At 40.5% G+C, this 16,445-nt stretch overlaps 1 protein-coding gene across 23 annotated transcripts in view; it reads left to right on the plus strand.

Annotated features, from left to right (window-relative positions):
• Positions 1 to 16,445, plus strand: part of CD44 (CD44 molecule (IN blood group)) — a 474,809-nt gene that overhangs the window by 398,805 nt on the left and 59,559 nt on the right. For all 23 annotated transcript variants that reach the window (XM_069091406.1, XM_069091408.1, XM_069091407.1 and 20 more), the window contains exon 3: positions 14,710 to 14,875. In XM_069091406.1, the coding sequence (XP_068947507.1) occupies positions 14,710 to 14,875 (166 nt within the window). The remainder of the gene's footprint in view (positions 1 to 14,709; positions 14,876 to 16,445) is intronic.

A 16,445-nucleotide genomic window follows, 5' to 3' on the forward strand; every position in this document is an offset into this window, starting at 1 on the left:
ACTTAGTAAGACCCTCTCCAAGTTGATCTTAACTCCACGGTGACTCTCTTCACAGAAAATGGTCCCTCCTGCACTCTCCCCCACCCATTCCAGGCTCTAGAGTGGATATTTGATTCTCTCTTTGCTGGAATGCACATTTTATGGTGTAATTGGATCGCAGAATACTCCCAATTCTCCCGCCCTTTTGCTTGTCTTCTCATTTCCCCTTCATGGGCCTGTCTGCTCATATCTGATGAATGAAGCATATTACTATCACAAGCCGTAATACAGAAATGGAATCCTCCAAAAGCATGGGTGGGAGGGACTCATCTGGGCTTGTCTAGTTAGACAATAACTTAAAAATAGGGAGAGGAAGGGGAGAGAAATAGAGAGAGAAAGAGAGGCTGGGAAAGGAAGGAGAGAGGAAGAGAGAGAAGAGAGTGAGAGAAAGGGAGGGAGAGAGGGAGGGAGGGAGAGGGAAATTGAGGGAGGGAGGGGGAGAGAGAGAGAGAGACAGAGAGAGAGAGAGACAGAGAGAGAGAGAGACAGAGAGACAGAGACAGAGAGAGAGAGAGACAGAGAGAGAGAGAGAGAGAGAGAGAGAGAGAGAGAGAGAGAGAGAGAGACAGAGAGAGAGAGAGAGAGAGAGAGAGAGAGAGAGAGAGAGAGAGAGAGAGAGAGAGAGAACAGGGAGGAGAGAGTGAGACAGAGAGTTGTCAAACCAGAATATTAGGCCTAGGGCAGGGGAGCCCAGTGGACATTACCTCTTCATCTGAGAGATAAGATCTTAGCTCAGCATAGTGCCTGGCTCTTGGAAGGATCTTAACCGATGCTAGGTCTCTGACATGGAAACCCAGAGCAGTGAAATAGCTTGGCAGGGCTGGTTAATGACCTCTAAGTCTCCATCATTCTACCTCCTCCAAAGCACCCATGTGGGAGAGATTCTTCAATGTTTTCAGTGAACAGACTTTTATTGACTACTCTCTAGAGCAGAGTGGGTCTTTAGGTACACTGTCTGCCATATAGTAGACACTTAACGCATGTTTATTGACTGGCTACAGTCAGTCCTTTATAACCTCTCAATTTCTGGGTCCATGTTGGATGTTTTGTCCTGAAGCAGCCCATGCCACTTTGGGATTGAGGTGGGAATTTTGCCTGACATTAAACCTGAATCTTCTTTGTAACTTAACTTTGCTTCCAGTTCTGCCCTGTCTTTCACATAAGAACTCTCCAAAACACTGTAAGTGCATACCTGAAAAGTCCTTAACCTAAAAGGGTCAGGGTCTCCCATTTCATCCTCCAGTCATCCTCATGAATATCTGGTTACTGGACCCAGATGACTCTAGAGGAGAAAGTGAGGCTGGTGACCTTGCCCAGCCCTTCCTCTCTCAAGTCAAAGTCAACAGCAAGTCAGGTCATCATCTCCCTGATGTCATGGTCCTCTTTGAAAATGAAGGACAAACACAGCCTCCAAAACACTTAAAAACAGCTTCTTATGTTCCTCCAACCTTGTTTTTTTCTTTTTAATTTAGTTATTCCCACTTTCTGTAGTAGATCTTCCTCGTATGTCCCAAACTCAAGGATCTTCACCATCCTGACTGCCCTCCTCTTTACACTCCCAGTTTACCCACGCCCTCCCTAAAATGTGGTTCCTAGAACTCCCTACAGAAGCCAGATACAATCTGCGCTGGGCTGAGCACAGCAGGCCTGGTTCTAAAGGCTGCACCTCTTACTGCAGGCCAAGATCACGTTAGTTTTCTTGGTTGTGTTTCACAGTATTGGCTCACACTTGACTTGTAGTGCAGTAAAACCATCAGAGCTGTTTCAAATGAACTGCCATCTCCCCCATCTTGTGCTTGTGTTCTAGTGGTCAGGACAACTTACTAGCCTGATGATGCTGAACCAGCCTTTTCATTTCTTTCTCAGTCTCCTCATCTGTACAATGGACACCATGACCTCTAAGGGCCCTCCCAGTTGTACGTTACATTTAGGGAGTAGTGAACTAAGCTACAGATGCATTTAATATAATGTATTCTCTGCCAGGTGATGGTGAAAGCACTTCCATATTTTCTTATGCTCCAAGTTCACCATTCTGAATATCACTTATCATTTAGCATACCGTTGTAATTTTTTTTTTAACATTATGGGTTGTTTGTCTTCTAGAGCAAAGGGAATCCATGTTGCTTCCCAAAAAATGTTTGTAGGCATCCTCTGTCCTCACCATGAGCTCACTGGTGGCCTGTTATCATGGCAATGGAATAATCTTAGTTTCTTATCAAGCCTAAAGAATGTCTGAGAATGAAATAGCTTGGTAGTAAGTTACCATTACTAGAGGTATTCAATCCATAGATGAGAACTTTATAGAGGTGATTCGTACTTGGACAAGATGACTTCTCAGGTCTATTCCAGCTCTTGGAGTCTTTGGTTCTGTGGCTGGTAAATACTGATTGTGACTTGGATAGAATAAGTGTTCCTGGCCCCAGGTCATTTCCACTTCCATGGTCCATACAATTCATATCTATCGTACTTCTACTACTAAGACCAGATCCAAGGGAGACAAGTAGACCTTTTTTCATGGAAGCACACAAGGCAAAGTTTTATTGCAGCCTGGTCAAGAAAGCCCAATATCTCTTCACCAGGTTTTTGGCCCTACCATAACACCCATCATGAATAGGAAGTAAAAAGGGAGAGGAATTGATAGATAGAACATGGTTTGAGTTGGTCTCTTGCTCTGGGACTGCTTCAGTTTTTATAAAGGGTAGGAAGTATAGAATTCAGAGGAATTCCTGTTTGCTTTCAGTTGATCTTTGACAAGTACCCTTGCAAATGGCAGGAGTGAACTAGACACAAGGGACTTGGGTAACTATGGGTTTCCATTCATTTTGAAGAACTTTTCTTGAAAGGCAAATACAATAGTATTTCTTCAACAATGTACAGTAGGGTCATTTGAGAGCTGCTCTCCCGGCCTTTAGATTCCTTGAATGAATGGGCTTTGCTTAGAAGCAGGAAGTTCCATCTGGGCAGTCCCAGCTGAACACGAAATGGAAAAAAAAAAAAGACTTTTGCACGAGCCTTGGGACTTGAGCCGGATGGAAACTCATCAAAAATGCATTCCCCTTGAGCTGGCATTTGAGGCATACATTTGCTACTTCAGAAGAGATGTGAGCTACAAGTCCATTGTTAACTCTTCAAACATTGAATTTAGGCTGATCCCCTAAAATCTGCTGGCGGGGATTAAAACTAAAAAAGGGCAGCCCACAAATTCCCCCTTTCCCATGTGGTGCTCCCAAATAGCCTCATAACTTTATATGCTCCCCAATATGTCAGAAAGATCATGGCCTGGACTTGGCCTCAGAAAAACTGAATTCTAGTCAAACAGTAAGCATTTATTATGCACCTACTATATGTGCAAGGCACTGTGCTAAGTGTTAGATATACAAAGAAAGGTAAAAGACAGTCCCTGCCCGCAAGGAGCTCATATTCCTTCTTCCCAAGTATAAAATTACAATAATTCAGTTCAATAATTGCTAAATGCTCATTACACACAAGGACCAGGGTTTTATCCTTGAGGACAAACCTCCCCATGGGAAGCTTGCATTCCACTTGGTCCTCACCGGGGAATTGTGAAGAAAGAGTTTTAGGAACTTCAGAGCATTGCACAAACCAGAGCTAGAACACGTTGGGGTAGAACTGAGAGGTCTAGAGTTTGACTTAGAGGGCTAGGATTCAAATTCTGATGTGGCTACTTGCTACCTTGATGGCCTTGTGTGAGTTACTTCTCAGTATGACTTAATTTCTTCATCTGTTAAGTGGAAAGTCCTGGCTGGGTCCCTTCTCATTCTGAATCTATGATCTTTTGGTAGCCTCAGGACCTGACCCAAGGACTTCCAATGGGAAGCCTAGTATTCTTTCTACTGTTATATGGAGTTTATGGCCTTAGGGATTTAAGGTAGATGTTTTTTCACTAATAGAGGGATGAAACTCTCTCCCAAAATAAGAGCACACTAGGCTCTGTAAGGAATAGTTCAGTTGCTGACTACAAGACTTTAGGCAAATAGAATCTTTCCTCCATCCTGGTTTGTGTATCTGTGAAATGGGGATTATCACACAGTAATTATTGAATGTAAAATGGGGGTTAATCTGCATCTCTTCAGGTTGCTAGGTGGTGCAGTGGATAGAGCTTAGAGTCAGAAGGATCTGAGTTCAAATTCAGCCTTAGACACTTACTAGCTGTGTGATCCTGGGCAAGTCCCTTAACCCTGTTTGTTTCACTTTCTCATCTGTAAAATGAGCTGGAGAAGGAAATGGCAAACCACTCCAGTAGCTTTGCCAAAACAAAAGAAAACAAAACAAAAACCCAGATGGGGTCACAAAGAGTCAGACAAGACTGAAAAACAACTCAACAACAACAGCAACAAAGTGCATCTCTTTTATGGGATGATTTAGGAGATTATCTATATGCAAAATTTAAATTGGTGTGGACATCAAGTTACTAATATCAGAAACTGAAAAGTTCAACACTTGGGCAAATGCTTATAAAGTACCTACTATGTGTAAGGCACTGGGGATACAATGATTATGATTAATAATAACAGTATTAAAAACTAGTATTTCTATAGCATAGAAATTAGAATAGATGCATAGAACTTATCTGTATTTAATTGTCTGCTTGTGGTGTCCCCTCTTAGACTGTGAGGGCAGGGACCTGCTTGAACCTTTCTGTGTATCCCTATTTCTTAGCACAGTGCCTACCACATAGTAGGCATTTAATAAAAGTTTATTGACTGTTATTGACTGAGGCCCAAAGTAGGAAAATGACCTTGCTAAATTCATGTTGGATCTGAGCTTGAACCCAGGTCATCTGATTACAGACTATACTCTTTCTATTATATCATGACATAAGTGACTTATCCATGTCCACACAGCTGTTATGTGTCAAGACAAGACATGAATCCAGGCCTTCCTGCCCCCAAGGTTGCTGGTGCCACCCTTATATCATGTATCTTTAGAATAAGTTTAAAAAAATTTATAAAAAGATTTAAATTTTACCTTGGAATGACTGTCATTCACCCTCCCCTGTTTCCTCCATTATGTTTCCCTGAAACAGAAGGCTACTCATGGCCAGATATAGAGGGAGACAGAGCAGTTGTGAAATAAAATCCTTAATTAATTAGGAGGCACAGCTCTGACTGATAACATACAAAAGTACTAGATGAAAAGCTTCTTCCTTTTGCCAAGAAATACTCAGCCAGGGTGTCTGAAATAAATTTTTGGGGGTCAAGTTGCCACATCCGGGGTTCATGATCATCAATCTGCTACACTAAGGAGAACCCCCCCCCAAAAAAAGACTTGAGAGAGGAAGTTGTGTGCTTCCTGATCTCCATGGTGACAAACAACCCTATACACTGTGGTTTTCCCCCAACTGCCTTCCTTGGGGCCTTGCTGTCCAAAGGGCTTTTGGCTTCAAAGAATCCTTCAGAAGTCAGACAACCCTTCCCTCAGCCTTGGGCTGGCTGCCACTCTGGTCAGGCCCCTCCATTGACTTCAGCATGCTGGGGCAAGGGGGAGGTGGTGGGAACAAAGATGGTGGTGGTAGGGGGAGGGCAAAGACTGGGTTACACGTCAGGCTTCCAGATGATACATAGACACTGCCCATCCATAGGTCAGTCAGACCCCGGGTTCATGGACCTGTAGGTCTGGAGACAACAGTGATTCAGATTACTTGGGTAATGCAAATGTGACCCAAATAGTAATGCTTGTTTTATTTCATAAATTTTAAAAAGAGAGAGAGAAAGACAAAAAGAGATTCAGCATTTCTAATCTGCATATCTAATTAGTTTGGGGTATAGCAGCCAGGAAGACCAGACTTGTCATGAAATTGGTGATTTCTTTCTGATTATCTGAAGAGATAACAGCCCAAACATACTCTAAAAAAACGGGGGGGAGGGAGGTTCCAGGCGATAAAAACTTGTAAAGTTATGTTTGATCATTTACCATGTTTATTCAATCTTCATCTTCCTTTTGGTCACTATTCTATGGATAGAGTGAGTCATACAAGGCTCATGGGATTCACCAAGAATGCCAGTGGGCAATCCGGCCCTGGCGTGTGATTTCTCTGCCGCCATTCAAAAATGATTGCCAGACAATGTATTCTTTCACACTGGCCAGTCATATGGCCTTCTTTCTGGGGGGAAGGGTGTGAGTACCAGGGTGACAACTATGAACACTGGTAGCCTTCCAGATTGACAGGACAGTGACCGAGAGGGGAATACAGCAGATAGGCATTTTTGAGTGAAAATGTTTATGCTTTGGAGACATTCTCAGAATCAAAGACTTAGAACTGGAAGGGCCTTGGAAACCATACAGTTCAAAATCCCTAATTTATAGCTGAGGAAAATAAGGCGCAGGGGATTGAGTGACTTGGCTGATGGATCAAGACTGAATTCTAACCCAAGGGATTCAAACCCTGCTTCTGTCATTTCAATGAGGGGGTTGGTTGTGCCTGAAGCCCTCTTGGGTTTCTTCCAGCTCTAAATTTGACATCCTATATATTATTTTAAGGGCAGCTGGATGGTAAAGTAGATAGAGAACCAGGCCCTGGAGTTAGGAAGATTCATTTTCTTGAGTTCAAATCCAGCCTCAAACATTTGCTAGCTGTGTGAGCCTGGACAAGTCACTTACCCCTGTTTGCCTCAGTTTCCTCATCTGTACAATCATCTGGAGAAGGATATGACAAATTACTACAGTATCTTTGCCAAACACCCCCCACCCCCAAACAAACCCAAGTGGGGTCACCAAGACTCAGACACAACTGAATATGTAATACTTTACAATTTCAAAGTAAAAACAAGGGAACCATTATACTCAAATAAAACTAATTCCAATCATTGATCTTCCAGGCAGTAAACAAGCATTCACCAAAGCAATATCTTAAGGGGAAGAGACAGAGAGAATTAGGTATATTGTTCTATATTGGAAAGAGCACTTAATGCAGAGTAAGGAAGACTGGGGTTTAAATCCTACCTCTGAAACTTACTACCTGTGTAACAGTGGCAAAATGGCTTCATCCCTGGGATTTTTTCTCATTTTTGACACCAAATCCAGTGTTCTTGTCATTTTACTTTAGCCAAGAAAGGAATGCCTTCTTCTATGGATTTTGGCTTTTTTTGAAAAACAAAAAACAAACAAAAAAACAACTCGACCTAATATAAAAGGGAAGCACAATGTAGTGGAAATTGACCTGGATTTGGGAAACCCAAGATTTGATACATGTTGTTCTTTCCAGTAGAATGTAAACTCCCTAAGGGTAGAGACTCTTTTTTTTTTTTTCACTATCTTCTCAATGTCTATTAACCCAGTGCCTGTCACAGAGCAGGGGCCAGGGGAAAAAAAAATGCTTGTTCCATGCACAAAGAGGTCTCAGCTCTGCCCATGACAGCACACATAATCTTGGGTACGATGTCTCATTTTCCTAGACCAACCTGTTTCCTCTTTGGAAAATTAGGACTGAACAAGATTATTTCTCATGTCCAATTCTAAAGCTTTATAAAGAAGAATTTTTGGTTGACTTTGTTTTTTTTTTTTTTTTGTGGTTAATTCTACTTTCCCAAGTCCACCAATTTCTCTGACTTGTTTTTGATACAAAAACCAATTAAGTTGGGTTCTTATTTTATGTACTCTTCAGTTCAGGATATGAACTCAGCAAATTTCATTCAAGTTGGTAAACAAGTATTTATTGAACACTTACTATATTATATATATATATATATATATATATACATACATATTCTATATATGCTAAGCACTGTGCTAATTTCTGTGGATGTAAAGGCAGTAAAATTCAGATTTATAAAAAAATGACAAATATCATAGAAATGAATATAGACAATTTAAAGATCTTTCTCTCACCCTCCAGCTCACACTCTAATTCCCTTCTATAGATATTGCCATGAAATCTGAACCCAAATGAGGTAATAATCACAGCCAGGGTCTGGGGAAATCAATCCCAGTGTCCCCTACAAAGATGCAACATGGTTGTTCCCTCCCCCTCCCCTCTAAACCTTGAAGTATTTGATAAATATTAGATGCTATTGCTATTATTGAGTAAGCCGCTCAAAAGACCTTTAGTTTTAGACCTCCCAAATATTCCAGGCCCTTTTATTGTTTAGAAATGGGGGTTATCATCTTTGAAAGAATGTTCTGGATGTCTATTTTTCCTTTTTCTGGAAGGAGATAATTGTGTTGATAAAAGAAGCAGTAGTAAAGCAGGAATGATTTTTAAAAAAGAAAAAGATTTTTAAAAAAGAAAAAATACTTAAATTATTGGGAAAAACTCCAACAACTGAGTGATCTCTTTGGAGAAGACCAGTTCATCAAAGGATTTCGACATGCCTTCTCTTCAGAGAATATTTCAGGATCATAGAACATTTAAGGGTTAGAAGCCCAGCCTCTGGCCCACTTCTAGCTTTATTGCTACCACTGTGACCTTGACCAAGTCAAAATCTTTGTATTTCTCAGTTTTCTCTTTTGTTAACATAATATCTCAGAGACCTTGCAGGGTGGAGATTGGTGGGGAGGGGTCTTGTCTCTTCATTATGTGCAAGAATCAAAGGACAAAGGTCATAAAAGATAAGGGAAATTCCCTTTCTCTCTAAATTCTTTCTCCATCCTGGCTCCTCCCTGACTTAGCTTAAAGATGTATTTTTATTTGTTTTTTGATTGAATTAGAGATTAATTGATATAGGAAATTCCCAGTGATGAAATCCCCCCATCAAAGATCTCTTATCCTACCGATGCAGATTGTCTCTTGATGCAGATTGTCTCTTGTTCCGGAAGTCAGGGTCTTTAGGGAGTCACTTGGTGGCATTGAGAGGTTCAGTGTCCCATAGCTAGTGTGTATCAAAGGTGGGACTTTGAACTCAGGTCTTTCTTGCCTCCAAGGATAGGAGCCCTCCATATTTGTCTCTCACATATATGTCGTAGATTATTTATTAGAAGTGCCACAAATGTTATGAAACACTCTGCCAATAGAAGACATTCTTATCACTTCCTTTTTTCATGTGTTGAGGCAATATTCTGCCATAGATGGAATTCTGGGCTTAGAGTCAAGAAAGACGGGGTTCATATACTACCTCTGGCACTTATTAGCTATTGACCTTGGACAAGTGAAAATCTAAGTATCCCTGGAAACTCCCTAGTATTCTCTAATAAAGCAGAGATCAGTTATTTGTGTGTGGTGGGAGTTTTCTTCCCTGATGAAATCACAGACCCTTCTCATGAACTTCTGTATAAAAATAGTTAAAATCATGTACCCATTGTGACCTTGTTTTGGTATAAGGTGTGAGATATTGATCTGCACCTAGTTTCTGCCATCCTGATTTCTAGTTTTCCTAGTAGTTTTTGGTCAAATAATGAGTTTTTGTTTCAAAACCTTGGATCTTTGGGTTTATCATATATGAGAATACTATGGCCATTTACTACTGTGATTTGTGTGCCTAAACTATTCCACTGAACTACTATTATATTTCTTAGCCAGTACCACATTGTTTTGATAATTACAGCTTTAAAATATAGTTTGGTATGGTTAGACCACATTCCTTCACATTTTTTTTTCATTGATTCCCTTTATATCCTCGACCTTTTGTTCTTCCAGATGAATTTTGTTATGATTTTTTCTTTCTTTTTTTTTTTTGGAGGGCAAGTGACTTGCCCAAAGTCACATGTCTAGTAAGTGTGTCAAGAAGTATCTGAGGCCAGATTTGAACTCAGGTACTCCTGACTCCAGGGCTGGTGCTCTATTCACTGCATCACATAGCCACTCCTGTTATGATTTTTTCTAGCTTTTTAAAATAACTGTTTGATAGTTTGATTGGTATGGTACTGAATAAATAGATTAATTTAGATAAAATTGCCATTTTTACTATGTTGGCTCAGCCTACCCATGGGCTATTAGTATTTTTCAAATTTTTTAGATCTAACTTTATTTATGTGAAAAGTATTCATAACATATCATGTGAACCCAACTACATTAAACAGATAAATAGACTCCCCAAATAGGAATGGGTTACCTAAGGGGTAATAGGATCCCTCTCATTGAATTCATCAAGCCAAGGGTGGATATTCACTTGTCAAGTAAATTATAGCGGGAATTTTCATTAGGTACAGGACAGAGAGCCCAGTACTCAGACTCTTGAGCTCCTTTTCTGCTGAAATTCTAAAATTCTGTGGCTACTAATTCCACCAGTCAACTTCCCTTTGGCATACATTCAACACCTACAACAAACTATGTTTCAGCAAATATTCCTTGCTGAACATTGCGGAGCATGTTATATCATGCAAATTGGAATTGTTCCAATTGCTGAGCTAGAATTAAAGGGCTAACCTTTCTGTGAGAAGTGATAAGTGATTACTTTCAAGGCAAGTGATAAGAAATTTGGTGAGAAGAGACCTTCATGGACCCCCAAGTTTGATGCTCTGGGAATTGTTTCCCATCTTTTTTCCAGTCTGTAACTAGCTTCCTTCTTAAGTTATAGGAAATATGGACAAAAGCATTGGAGGTGGGAAAGTACAGTGTATTTTCAACTAGAGAACGACAAGTAATACAGTTTGGTTCAAGCTTAGAATACATGGAAGAGAGTACCTTGGGAAGGTAGGATGGTTCCAAATTGGGTAGAACCTTGAATGCCAGACAGGGAAACTAAACATTTACTCTGAAGACCAAGAAGGGAGTTGGTCAGTAAAGAGTTTTGAGCAGAGGAGGGATGCAAACAGATCTGATCTCTAGATTTCAAAAAAATTTCTCAAGTATACTTTTCCATCAGATACTTTTGCCTTATACACTGTTTACCTCATTAAGAGAATGCATTAAAAAGTGAAAAGACATTTTGAGACCAAAGTTCTCATTAAAACAGTAGGACACTCTCCAGATATAATCAAATAAGATGAAAGATTCTAAATTGGTTTATTTTTCTTGAAGCTGCATCTCGGATTCCTTATCCTGACTTCAGAATGAAGATTGTTATCCTCATTTGCTTTTATCAGACAGTGCTGACAAGTGGTTGGGGCCCACAGTCATAATCTGTGGTAATGAGGATTATCTTGTTGGTTATTTAGTAATTTTAGTAAGCACCATTCTCACTCTTCAAGCACTCAGAAAGGGGAATAAATGAGTAAATTTTTTAAAAAGCATTTATTAATCACTTACTATGTGAAAAGCACTGTTCTATTCACTGGTGACACAAATAGAAAAGTGAGGTAATATCTGTTCTCAAGGGGCTTACATTCTAATGAGGGAGATGATGCAAAATAATGATGGTGATGGTGACAACAAGCATTTATGTAGCATTTTAAGGTTTGCGAAGTGCTTGGAACTACCCTGGAAGGTAGGTGGTACCATTACCCCATTTTACAGATCAGGAAACTGAGGCAGACAGACTTGCTTGGGATCATCTAATAGTTTATGTGTCTGAGGTCAGATTTGAACTCGTCTTTCTGAATCTAGGTCTGTTTTTGTTGCAAATAAATGGAAAGTTTCCATAGTTCTGAGGGTACAAAGTAGATGAGAACACATCTTCCTTTATGTCATTTAAACTGATAATCATATTTCTGTTTCTTAATATTGTCAATTGAGTAGGGAGGAAAATTAGCCCTTGATTCCAATGTGGTTCTGAATGACCTGGTGAGGAAGCTTTATATTCCTGGGGGTGGGCATTAGGGGTAGCCAGAAACATGGGAATAATACTTTTCTTGTTCTTTTCCTCCTAATCCTATTGTCTTACCTCAGTACACCTTTCCCCTGAAAAGCAGGAAAGGCATTGAGGCAGCCATCCAGGGGTGGTTACTGGCTCTAGAACTGTAGCTTTCTCCTCCAGATCCAGTACTCATCTAGGCTGAATTGGAACATAGACAGAGCTTCAGAACTGGAAAGGACCATTAGACACAGAAAATACAATGTTAGAATTGGAGGGGAACATAGAAGGGTCACTAGAAGGAAGCTTGGAACATGGTATTTAGAATACCAGACCTGGAAGGGACCTTCAAACATAGATCACAGAATGGTAGAGTTTGAAGGAAATCTAGAACTCAGGCCTCTGTGCTGTGTGTTTAGAAACACTCTTTTGGGTGTGCATTTAGGTTCAAAATGAAAAAAAAAATTAAAAAGAACATAGGACATAGTTTCAGGGCTGGAAGAGACTTTTGGTGGGCCATCTGGTCCAAGCCTTTATTTTACAGACAAAGAAACTGAGCCCCAGAGAAGGTAGACGACTTCCCCAATCTTAGCCAGCTAGTGAGTAGGGAAGAATTTCAGTCTCAGTTTGGAGTGGGACTAGAGAGAGGGCTGGAAGATGATGAACGGGCAGGGCAACTCAATAAGTTTGTTCAAAGAAGGTGAAAATGTATGTTTCTGAGCCCAAGTGAAGAGCGGCTCATCACTGTGGGTGTTTCATGATTCCCATGATTAATTTAAACCACTGCACCCTTCTCTGTCTGAGGTTACTCATCTGTAAATTGGGGATAATATGCTACCTGAGGAATAATGAGGTGATTTAATAATTATGGTTCTTGAAGTCTTCAGAGATTGCGATACAAGATCAAATATAACAGTATAATTTTCTGCTGCTCATTGAGACTACAGATTAATTTCTGCAAAACTCGTAAGAGACCTTGTGTGCATTTCTGCATCATATGCTCATTAGAGAATTCTTTATTTTGCAATATGTCAGAGAGACTTCATTTAGTCTTTTGGTCAGCTATCATATGGGTCATTTGGGTATAGGAACAGATTGCTCATCCTGGAAATGCTCAAATCATTGCTGATACTTTCTATTTTCTGGTACAATTATCCCTTCCACATCTCCATGATCTGGAAAATCTGCACACAATTTTTTGGCTCTCCCTTTGTACCAGAGAAGAAGTCAGATTTTTTCTTTTTCTTCTATGGGGTATTGATATTATACGCCACTATACATATATTTTGTGCATTTCTGAGATTTTAAACTTTTTCTTTGTCTTCTGCTGGCCTTTACATGTTGTCTGTGACTTCCACAAAACTCCCTCAAAATTCCCATTTAATTTCTTATGCTGACCTGTGATACATAGAAACCAAGATGGGGAGAGTCACGATGTGGAAGGGTTAAGTGTACTTGACACTTGGCCAAAGTGGTTTCATGCATAGGATCTCATCTGGGTCTCTCAACAACCCTGTGAGACAAGCAGGGCAGGTCTTATTAGTTTTATTTCACAGATGAATGTGAAACTCCAAAGACTTGAGTGACTTGTCAAGGTCTAACATTTGGAGTCAGATCCAGTACTGAAGAATCAAAGAAATATGAAGTTGGAAAGAACCAGAGTGGCCAATTCAATCCACATGTAAAAAGAAGGCATTCTACATCATGCTTAACACACGAGTGGCCTTTCTTCCTTTTCTTCTTCCCTCCTTTCCTTCCTCTTTCCCTTCCTTTACCATCCCTTCCTTTCCCTTTCCTCCCTTTCTCTTCACTCTTCTTTCTTTTCTTCCCAGTTCTATTTCCCTCTCTCTCTACCTCCAGAGGCAGCTTTTCCAACGTTTATTTGGAAAGTTCCTCCTTGTGTTCCGGATAAACTTACCTCTTTGCCCATTTTTTTTCCCAGGTCTGGGGCCAGGCAGAACAACTGTGATATATTTTCTATGTGACCTATATTCAAACACGGGAAGAGCACTGTCATGCCCCACCCTACTCAAGTCTCTTCTCCAGCCTAAAAATCTCCTGTTCTTTCTGTAGGTCCTCAGAGGGTTTAATTTTGAGAACCTTTATCACCAAAGTCAAATGAACATCTTTTGAAGGCCATTCCAGGACTCCTTCTATTCCAAACAACAGCTAGGTGTCAGGGATCATTCATTCAGACGGTTGAAGAATTAGATTGATTTGCCTTAGGTTTTCCCAGAATCAAACTCCATGTGATGCTGTAGTGGAAAAAGAATTCAGCCAAGAATGTTCGAGCCATGGCTAAGTCCCAGCGTTGCTGTGGGACATCGGCAAAGCATCGAACCTTGCCTTGAGAAGACACCTGTCTTCTCAGCTTTAAAATGAGGGTGATAATATTGGCTATTCCTCAGACCTGATATGCCATCTCTCGTCTTTTTGCTTGGTCCTATGGGGTGAAAATGCTGCCCCCCCCCAACCCATGCGCCTCCCTCACCTCTGCCTCTTGAGATCACTCGTGGCTTTCAAAACTCAAGTCAAGCTTTTACATGAAACCTTTCCTGAACCCGCCCAGCTGCTCCCTCTCAAAACTGCCTTGTGTTCATTTTGTATTTTGCATAAATGTATATGTATGCTTTATTTCCGTCATTAGAATGTAAGCTTCTGTTTCACTTTTGTCTTTGTTATCTCCCTAGTAGCTAGTGCCAGTCCCTGCTAATTATTGAAGGATTTTTATAAACATTTAGGCACTATAGACATGTGTTGTATTTCTGTATAAATTATAAAATTCTATATATATTGTTATAATTCAATAATGCAATATTACATACATAATATCTCATACCAGTGATATATAATATATCAATAGCACCACATTGATATATAATTATTATGATTATATTAATTATGTAATATATTATATTATAAATTAATTATAATTTTAAGACTTGAATTAATTCTAATGGCCTGAGAGCCTGTGGAATCTTTAAGTGTGTTAAGTGGGACTAACCGATAAACTGACTTTTTTCTTTCCCCTTTCAACCAACAGAACTGAATATTACCTGCAGATATGCAGGGGTTTATCACGTTGAAAAAAATGGCCGATACAGTATTTCTCGAACCGAGGCTGCTGACCTTTGTAAGGCTTTCAATAGCACCCTTCCTACCCTGAAGCAGATGGAGCAAGCATTGAGCATCGGGTTTGAGACTTGCAGGTAATCTCCATCATCATATATTTTTGTACCCATTTTATAGATCAGGAAACTGAGCCTCAGAGAAATGAGATTGGTTGTTTTACCCTAGGTTGCAGATGGCTAGTCAATCATGGGGGAAGGACTTTTGCCCGGGTCTTCTGACTTTCAAAGCTCCTTCCACTGCAAAGGACACAGGTTCCCTGACAGAAAAGGGGATTAGTCATCAGAGGCTGGCTGTACCTTGGGGGTGTGGGAAGGTTGGGAGGGTCAGAATGACAGCTACATGGGCAGTCTCTTGAAAACTCTGATCCACCTATTAATTTGTCAAAGTAAATTTGAAACTAGTATGACAAGTGGAATTTAGTGGGCTTAGTTTTCTGTGAATCATAGAGAGCGGAGCCCCGAACAGGCCACGCAGGCCATCCACTTGTTCAGGGCTGAAATGACTGCCCAGATTTCTCCTGCCTTTGAAGAGCATCCTGATAGAATTGTCTGAGCCCCCAAGAGAAGAGATAAATATAGTGTTTGAGATCAATAGGCAGTTCAACTCTAGGAATTGATTTATGTTGGGAACTCTTTATTTTCCTTGTTCCGTCATTTTTTTCTTTCTTGTTATTCCTTTTTTTTTCCCTTTCATAAATCTTTTTGGTTTAGAATTGTGATTTAATTGCTATCTAGAACTTTCTGCTTGGTGGTACAGTGGATAGAGTGATGGGCTTAGAGTCAGGAAGACTCATCTTTGTGAGTTTAAATCTGACCTAGGACACTTACTCTCTGTGTGACTCTGGGCAAATCACTTATCTGTGTTTGCCTCAGTTTACTCATCTGTAAAATGAGCTGGAGAAGGAAATGGCAGACCACTTCCGGGTCTCTGCCAGAAAACCCCAAATGGGGTCACAGAGAGTCAGACACGACTGAAAGGATTGTTCTGAACAACAGCAAGAACTTCCCGAGTGGAAATTCCCTCTATTGATTCTGATGGACAACTCTTTTATAACTTAAGTGTTAGGTAATTGCCTGGGGCGAGAAGTGGTTAAGGACTTGCTGATGGTCATACAGCTGGCATGTGTCAGAGACAGAATTAACCTCAGCTGTTTCTGACTCCAAAGCTGGATCCCTACATACTGTGTACAGCTGCCTCGTTCTCCTTTTAGTGTAGTTTTTGTTCCACTTATCAAACGGGTCTTTTTGCTGGTCTCCACTTGTAACGTGTCATCTCCTGCCTCCTTGTCTTTGCCCACACTGCTGCCCCCTGTCTCTGCAATGACCTCCTCACTTTTGCTCCAGTTTCCCTGGGTTTGTTCAAACCATACCGAGCCCAGCTGTCACATCCTACATGAAATCTCTCCTGCTTCCCCCAGGATTCAGTGCTCTTCCGATCCTGAAATGACATTGTCTTTGCCTGGAATATACTTATCTGTGTACATGTTTACATGTTTAATCTCTCCCCGCCCCCAACTTTCTCACATAAATTCCTTGATGGAAGTGCTTGAGCACTGTGCTTGACAAATAGTAAGAATTTAATAAATGTTTATTGAATTGGATTCCTCCCTCCTCCTTCCTTCCTTCCTTCCTTCCTTCCTTCCTTCCT

This window comes from Petaurus breviceps, unplaced genomic scaffold, assembly GCF_028583685.1.
Source record: "Petaurus breviceps papuanus isolate PSGF00001 unplaced genomic scaffold, PetGlider_PUasm1.0 188, whole genome shotgun sequence".
NCBI lineage: Eukaryota > Metazoa > Chordata > Mammalia > Diprotodontia > Petauridae > Petaurus > Petaurus breviceps.